Source organism: Bidens hawaiensis, unplaced genomic scaffold (assembly GCF_021521415.1).
Source record: "Bidens hawaiensis isolate Kalapana, Puna unplaced genomic scaffold, B.hawaiensis_p1.1 tig00037710_1, whole genome shotgun sequence".
Taxonomy (NCBI): domain Eukaryota; kingdom Viridiplantae; phylum Streptophyta; class Magnoliopsida; order Asterales; family Asteraceae; genus Bidens; species Bidens hawaiensis.
The window spans coordinates 64859-74001 of record NW_027496602.1 but is presented as its reverse complement, the minus strand read 5'-3'; the positions used below and the strand labels follow the sequence as shown (position 1 = coordinate 74001).

The window sequence follows — 9143 nt, the reverse complement described above, 5'->3', positions numbered from 1 at the left end:
TAATTGTTAAGGGTTTAGATGTAGATACAATTGCCGATAATTAGGAGGTTTGTTAATGCTATTAAGGTTTCTCTGTTCGATTTTCCGACCAGATTTAAAATCGACCACCACAACCTCCGATTGCCTCGTATTATTAATGATCTTTCTTCAAAGTTTACCTTAATAGGGTTTGTTATAGCAGATAATTGTGTGCCTCGCCTCTATTAATGTTTTTTAATCTTAACTTTGCAGGAACATTGTGTAGTTTTGATGATTTCTCAGCCTGTGTTTCTTGACAACTACCAGACATTTTGGTAAGGGTATCTCAAATGGCACTATTTACCCGATCCGCCATCCTAAGCAACCGCCTTTACATTCGTTTTTACGGGCAACCCGTTCGCACGTTTGTCGATGCCCGAGTCAAATGGGTCCGAGACCCATACCTCGACTTCGCAGTCGAAAAAGAAAAAAACCTAAAACAAATCATTTCACTCAAAAACTTAATCATCTCTCAACCCTCTAAAACCATCCCCATTTCAACCATATCCGCTTACAAAACCACTTTTAACCTCCCGACCACCGCTCTTAATTTCTTCCAAAAATACCCTTCCGTGTTTCAAGTCTTCCAACCAACAAAACCATCCTCCCTCCCTCACGTCAAACTCACCCCGCCAGCGCTCACCATTCACAACGAAGAATCCAAGATTCTTTACTCGACCAGTTACAAAAAAGATGTAGCCGAGCGATTAACAAAATTATTAATGCTCACACGTCTGGGAAAACTTCCCTTAAACATTATTGATTTATTACGCTTCGACCTCGGTTTGCCACATGATTTTATCCTCACATTACTTCCCGACTTCCCTGATTATTTTCAGATTTGTAACATGAATTCAAACATGTTTGGTTTAGAGCTGGTGATGTGGCGAGACTATCTTGCAACCTCGGATCTGCAGATAAACAGTGCGGGTAAAAAGGGAATTCCGATTAAGTTTCCGATTAATTTACCAAAAGGTTTTGATTTGGAAAAGAAAGTGAGGATCTGGATGCATGAATGGCAGAATCTGCCTTACATATCACCGTATGAAGATGGATTCTTTTTATCACCAAATACTGATCAAGCCGAGAAGTACACAGTGGCGGTTTTGCATGAATTAATGCATCTTTTTATATCAAAAAAGACTGAAAAGGAGAATTTGTTGATGTTAGGGGATTATTTGGGGTTCGGGCCTCGGTTTAAACGGGCTTTGGTGCATCATCCCGGGATCTTTTATGTTTCGAATAAGATTCGGACGCAAACTGTGGTCTTGAGGGAGAGTTTTAAGAAGGATATGTTAGTCGAAAGGGGTTTGTTGATGGGGATTCGGTATCGGTATCTTCATCTTATGAATCAGAAAGTGAAAGCGAAGAGGTTATTTAACGGCGTTAATAAGCGAGTGGGTGGTTATGTTGAAGGATGTTAATGATTAGTGTTTTGCCAAACAGGTTCGGCTTCAAACAGGGAGAGAACGACTTTGCTTGTTATTATTATGTTTAATAAAAAAAATACTTGACTGGACACAGAAAATCAATTAAAAAAATTAACAAGAATATAAATAATAAAGAAAAAGAGAGAAACAGAAACAGGGGATGTGAGTCAAATCAAATGAATGCATCATTGCCAGAAACTGAGGAGAGTTACCAGAAACTCAATCGGAGACCAACGAATCTATCTGCTTTCTTTCTTTGAAGGTTAGATAGATTATTATCTGTAGAAATTATTTGTTTTGTTTTGTTTTATTTCTGTAAATCACTCATTTTTCTTGAGATTTTGAAACTGGATTATACATGCCCGAAAGGCAAAGTCAAACTAGATGAGATTGCAAAGCTTGAAAATCTCAAAGTATTATCTTTATCATTGTGTGATCTTGACGCTAGGATGATCACAAGCCCCAGTACAATCGTTGAGTTTGTGTGTTCTCTTCCAAAACTTCAAGAGCTTGAGTTGGATTTTCAACGCTGCAAGGTAACTAAGGGCGGGCTCTACTTTTCTTGTAGTTGATAGAAGGTGGTGCGTGCTAACAAGAGCTTCTCTACCACCTTTTCCGGCCTCAAGGCTCTTAAATTATCAAAAATATGTTTTTGACAAGGGTATGGAGTTAACATGTGGTTTTGAATTGATTAGGAGCTGCCCAAATCTACAGAGTCTTGAAATCACAACTGGGTATGTATCATATTGCTTTTCGTGTAAAATCTCATATATGGTTTTGCATTTGAATGCTAATTAGCTATTCTTGCAGGATGTTGTCTCGCATTCTCACGTAGATAGACTACAATACAACTTGGCTTTCACAGCTTGAAAGTGTGATGTTTCAATATTTGAAAGGCTCAGAGAATGAACCGTCTTTGTTACAGTGTTTACTTGCCTGTTCCCCTTTCCTAAAAAAGATTGTTATTCGTCCCTACTCGTTTGGTGCGATTACGTTGGAGGAAAAGTTTCAGTTTGCTAGTAAGTTGCTAAAGGTGCATCGAGCCTCCCCTATCGATCTATCTTGATTTAATTTCCTGAATATCTGTATGAATTTATGGCCCAGTTGTGCTTGAAGTAAGGTGACATTTTGTTTCTTACTTTAGAACACGAGATTTTGATAATTTCAAACTCATGTTGGTGTATGATATTTGAATCTTGGAAAACAGAACTTGATCTTACTTTTGGTAAACTTTTATGCACATCTAATAAAAAGTTCTACCAGTTTTAAGCCCGTGAGTTATTTTCCAAACTTTCAAGAGCCTTTATTTGAATTTTGTGAAGTGCAATGTAAGCCTACTTTGAGCAGTGGAAATATGTTATCTATCATGTGTCAGTGAAATGAATTTGTGGTCCCTTAACATCAAAGTGAGTGAAATATATGTATTTGTATCGCATTTTATACTCATGCCTTTGAATACTATTTGATCATGGGGGCTCAATCCGAGGATAATTCAGTGCCAATGCATTACAAGTTTATAACACAATGGGACAACTGTAGCTATGAAGTGTGGTGCTTGAGTACATGACTGACCATCTACATCATTATTGGCAAGTTAATGTTTGCTTACAAGTTGTTGAAGCCGAAGTATATATCTATTAGTGTAAACTGTGGTTTTTGTCCATGTGGTTTATTCAAATATACGGTTGTAATCCAATAGTTAATTTTCGATTTTCGTCTATGTGATTTCATTTCACTTGCATATAAACCCGAGAACATAACTATCTACATCAATATTGGCAAGTTAATGTTTGCTCACAAGTTGTTGAAGCCGAAGTATATAGCTATTAGAGTAAACTGCAGTTTTTGTTCATGTGGTTTGTTCAAATATGTGGTTTTAGTCTAATAGTTTCAAATTTTCGATTTTTGTTCATTTGCTTTCATTTCACTTGCAATTAAACCAGACCCCACTAACCCCTTTAAGTCTGGTCGTTAAACCCATCCGTGTGCGCTTCACATGATGGGCATACTTGTCCTCTTTTCCCAAAATAAACCCCAACTCTAATTCACAAGCCCCTCACGTGAGGGGCTGGATGTATTTGGGAAAAAAAAGACAAAACTGCCCCTCACGTGAGGGGCACAACGATGAGTTTAACTATAAGACTTAACGGGGTTAGTGAGATCAGGTTTAATTGCAAGTGAAATGAAACCACATAAACGAAATTGCAAATTTGAAACTATTGGACTAAAACCGCATATTTGAACAACCACATAGAAGAAAATCGTAATTCACTCTCTATAAATTAGTTTAATTATTTTGAAGCATCGTGGTATTTCCCACATTTTTTTTTGTGAATTTGTTTATTATTATTCGTTTGGCACAACTGGCTAGAGGTGCATGGATCGGGGTTTTCAACTACTTGGTTCCGAATATGGAACCGGGTTTGGGGTATGTTTAGGTTTTGAAAAACCGGGTATCGAGAGAAACCAAATAGAGTTCATGTACGGGTATTGAAAAAAAAGCCCAACCTTGTGTACACGGATAGGGTATGACTAGGTTCAGGTTTGATCGTGTATGGATTCATACTTGGTTTTAAATTTGTATGGATTAGGTTTGTAAATCTAGGGTTTGTTTTTCTTACAATTTGGGGAAGGAATGGAATCAACCATTATATATGGAATCTCATTCCCTAAAAACTATACTTTCTCACCCCATTCTTTTTTCTTTTCATTCCATTCCTCTTTCACTACACCCTATCAACACCACCACCGCCACCACCGTCACCACCACCCTACCGCCAACACCACCTGACCGCCGACGCCACCATCTGACCACCAATGACGCCGCCACCACTACCGCCACCACCACCACCACCACCATCACCTCCACTACTACAATCGTCACAACCACCTGAGTGCCAACACCACTTGTGTCACCGCCACTACTACAATCGTCACAACAACCTAATTACCACCGTCGCAAACACTACAAATATTTTTATTATTTCTATTTCGTTCATGTGTTTTTTTTGCTACCAAACAACATAAAGTAGTAAGTCATTCCATTCCATAGGTTAACCAAATATAATAAATGAATAGTAATGATCAATTTCATTTCTGTCACACCCCGACCAAAGGCGGCGGAACATGCCGGGTGCAACGGATTGCTCAAGAACACAATACACTATTAAAGTGATAATATTTAAACTCAGTAATTTCATTCAATCACAAAAGTAACACATATTGTTCATACAAATAAACACCAAATACAAGAAATAAATATTATTCATTCTTCTAATAACCTAGTGGTATCAAATTGAATGACATCTTCAAACTCCAAGTCAAGTAATAATCAAACCTGTAACAATGCATAAAATAATATTTGTCAACACGTATGTTGGTGAGCAATTCCATAGTTTTGAGTATATATAATACGAGCGAAATCCAAAAACGTATATGAGACTATAAATAAAAGCATCGATCGTGGATATAAAACATATGTAAATGAATATCCTTTCTAACCGGTAACAACCGACATACTCGGATAATGATGCCCTATGCTACTTGCACAAGGCTAAGTAGTTAGGGGTGCGTATGATAATACTTATTGCGTTCCACAAAAACATAAAATAAACACTCGTGCTTGTAAAGCATATGAAACATATAACACACAATAGAGCAAATATTCTATACACTCTAAAGTTTGTGGTTTGAAGATAGAGTATTATAAATCGTTCTTGTTTTGGATAAGTATGCATGTTGTTACCCCCAAAACATAAAAGTGAAAACGAGGGATGAAATGTACTCACGCTAACTAAGTAACTTGAAAGATTGATTCGTGAATAATCGGAGATCGGTTTAAAGAGCAAGACCTAGATTAAATGGGTCTTAAGTTAGTAGGTAGTCTTGAAAGAGTTTAAAGTAAAATATGACAACTAAAATAAATAAATAAAGTTTATGGTTTAAAATGTAAATATTTGAGAAATGAAAGACATGTTTCTTGAAAAATAAGTTTACACGAAACCGGGTCTTGGTATTCCATTCATAAATATTACTCAACCTGTGTCAAGTAATTATGTGGGTTATAATGCACTATTGCAAGACCCTTTGTTATATAAATACCAAAACGAGGTTTTAATCGAGTGTTCGGATTTGTCAATTTGAGTCTAGATAATTAACTAAACTCAAAGTCAACTTTCCAAAGTGATAAATGTTATGAGACAACTCAATAAAAATCAAAAGATTTAACAAGTATATAGTTCTATTGTGAAGAACCTTAACGTCCGTTAAGCGAGTATTTGGTTTCACCGGTCCAATCTTGTTATAAGATCAAGTTGGATTCCGACACACCAATTATGTTGAGAAAATAACTTAAAATTAGTTTAAAATACATTCTTGAAGAAAAGATAAGTTTCGGTGGCCCAAAACACACTTGTGTGTCTTAAGCGAGTGAACTCGGTTTAGTTCAGTTTTGGTTCGGTCATTGACTCGGAATGATACCGAGGATGATTGCCACATACCCAAATACCATAGAATATTGAAATGATTTTAGAAGTTATAATATTCAAATCTTACATAAACATGTTTATTTAACATTTAAAACAAAACTAGTAAACAAGAGTTCGGTTTTGGTTCGGTTCTCAAATCGGGATAAAACCAAGGCTAGTGACCACATACCCAATACCATGGAACTCTTTAAACATGAATTAGAAACTAAACTACTTACAATATAAACAAGACTAGTAAGCATTAAAAGAAATATAGTATAATCAAGGACTATAATGAGTCCTCCATGTAGCCTTGCCTTGTAGCGTATCACCTCAACCGACCATGGCCGGAGAAGGTGAAAGCCGAAGGAAACAAGGGGTGCATATTATATATATGTTGTACCACAAGCTTCAATTAGTAAGTAATAAAACAAAATTAAAGAATGGTTGTTGTTTGTTTATTAAGAAACCTTGCAGAGTTGGAGTTTGTGTTCTTTGTTTGGGAGAGAAAACAAGTGAATGAACAAGATGAAATGAAGAGGATAAGCTTGCTTATATAGGGTAATGGTCACAGTTTATTTCTATGTTTTATACCAAGACTTTCATGTTTTTTAAAAGGTTTAAACAAGCCAAATAATACAAACAAACATAAAATTCCGGAATTGAGAGTGCAGGGGTGGGGAGGCGCTGCGCGACCATGCCCTTTCTCTTGGCCGCGCGGCGCGGCGTGGTCAGGGGGGTGGTCTGGTCCGTTTCATTTCGCGAGTCGTTTGGTCGTTTTCGATGCGTTTTAAGCGTTTTAAAAGCCGTAAAAAGGTGTTTTTGAAATCCGACAATTATGAGATGATTATCTAACATGAAAACCCATTATTTTATATTATCGAAAGATCCGGTTTACAAATCGGGCCGGTTTACAGTTTAGTCGTACAAACAAGTTATCCAAAATTAACAAATGTTACAATTTCCTTGTCCATTCCATTCTTTCTTTCATTCCAATCACCCTCAATTCCATTACTCCCAACTAAACATACCCTAGACTGCAATATACTCTTTAACAAAATAAAAATAATAAAACAATGAGTGATGACATTTAGAATGCATAATATTTAATGTATAATGAAATTACAAAAAACAAAAATAATAAAAAAAATGACTACTCATAATGCTTCCAAGTATCAAGAGCAACCAATCTTGAATGTTGGCGCCCTCATCAAGTTTAGTTGGAGACTCTCTCAGAAACCTCGCAAGGTTCAAAGCGGTAAGGTAGAAAATCATCTTTTGTTTTCACGCTTTAAAGTTTAAGCCAGAAAATGTTTTCTATTTTTCAGCATGGTTTGCAATTGCTTGGGCTGATTGTTACCAACTAATTGTCCCATAGCGGTGGTAATCGTAGATCCCATGGTGGTGTAAATCGTAGTTCCCATAGTCATGGATCTCGTACTAACTGTGGTGGAGGCTGCAGTAGTGTCAGCCATTTCTACAACGAGATCAAAATAGAAGATATGTATTGGCTTTTACTAAAACCAGAAAATTTAAAGTTCGGTTTACATAAAACCGAAACAACTTTAAAAAACTTGCAAATAAAAATAATCAATAAAAATTTAAAAACAAAACATGAACGGATGTTTGTTTTTTAAATTTGTTTTGAGACCGTAGGACCACAGTTCACAAAATTAAAGCATAACAATAAACATTAAATTTCCATCAATATTGATTACAATACAAGTGCAAAGAAAAGAAAAATTACATTACATAAAATTAAATTACACGAAATTAAAGGCAACATGACTACATAAGAAAATGAAAACTAAATAAAACGAGTGTTATCTAAAGATTTACGTTTAACAAAGGTCCCTTAAAACATATTTCAGGCCACCCAGGTGAATCCATCTATCTCCCAGGGTACAAAAGCTAAAGCAGTGTGCACAACTGGGATTAACTAGCACCCGAACTATACCTGGAGCTAAATCATGTAAGTCAGAAACGAACAAACATAACTATATTGTGGTGCGAGGTTGGGTGATGTGTTGCGAGTTGTGTCGGTGTCGATGCTTCCTTCAATCTGCCCAAATATCCTTCTATTTATAGCAAGTGAAGTGTGTTGTGTCATTGAACACGTATCACTATCAGTATTTAGGTGAGCTCACGCGTTGGCATGTGGTGGGCTGACTCACCTCACTTTTCAACACATGGTAGTTGACTCACTACTGAACGTGACACCTGGAAACCGATGGCATACACTCGTACAGATCACGACACATATCATGTGAGTCATCGAAACTGACGACACTTGTCTTGACCCGATACCACACCTGCAAAAATACTAAGGCAACTCTCAAATGGGCAAAGTGCAAAGTGCACCATCAACATACTTGTTTTGGTTTTTAGAATATAATCAAGAAACACACTAGAACGTACTTGACTAATGGCGAATTGAGGCTGATATGGCTCGTAGGAGTTCGGTTCACGACACGAAGTTGAGTTCGATTTCAGAGAGCTTGTTTAATGAAATTGAGAGTGTGTATGGGTGCGACGAGATCAGAGGGACGATTTAGAGGGTTAGTAATTATTCATACAATCAGTTAATTTGAAGAATTAAGAACCGAAAAAACGTTTTAAGGTTTATGACCAAATTAAAGTCCATTATACACATTGAAGATCGTTTATAGTCGTTAGACGCGCGAATAGGATTATACCGTTGTTGCAACTTACATATGAGTAAAACCATATTAAAGGATGGTAAATATGATGTTAATGGATGAAAATGGCATGCTTCTTGAGTTCGATTAAATTACAGATGTGAAGGAGAGAATATTAAGATAAATTTCATCTAGGTCTCTTAGGTTTGAATATGGAAACAATACAGGAACTACACTAACAAAATGACTAAAGGACTACTCAACTAACCAAGGACTAAAAAAACAAATTTTAACAAACATAAATGAGACAAACCTATACTATTGATAAAATAAACAACCAAATCTTTATTAAATATAATAGGTTCAGGCTTTTGAAAAAAAAAGAATTTTGAGGAATGTCATAGTATTCTCAATTACTTTTGGAAATTTTGTTCCGTTATTAAAAAGAAGTTGATGAGTAAAGGGTGAATAAACGAGTCTTAAGATACGATGAGGTTTGAGCGACGTTGAAGACGTTTGATAAAGGATGATTGAGAAGAAAAAAAATATCAGCACCCACTTGATATAATACATTACATAAATAAAATGAA

The 9143-nt window shown here is 36.2% G+C and overlaps 1 protein-coding gene across 1 annotated transcript; it reads left to right on the top strand.

The window, feature by feature from the left end:
* Window positions 1-205: 205 nt before the first annotated feature.
* LOC143589672 (protein WHAT'S THIS FACTOR 9, mitochondrial-like) lies at window positions 206-1442 on the top strand. The gene has a single exon (XM_077070367.1). It carries the CDS (start codon window positions 309-311, stop codon window positions 1440-1442), a length of 1134 nt encoding a protein of 377 aa, XP_076926482.1. The 5' UTR covers window positions 206-308.
* The last annotated feature ends 7701 nt before the right edge of the window (window positions 1443-9143 follow it).

Excerpts from the sequence above, each read along its gene's own strand:
- LOC143589672 (XM_077070367.1), top strand. The coding sequence starts at position 309 with ATGGCACTATTTACCCGATCCGCCATCCTAAGCAACCGCCTTTACATT.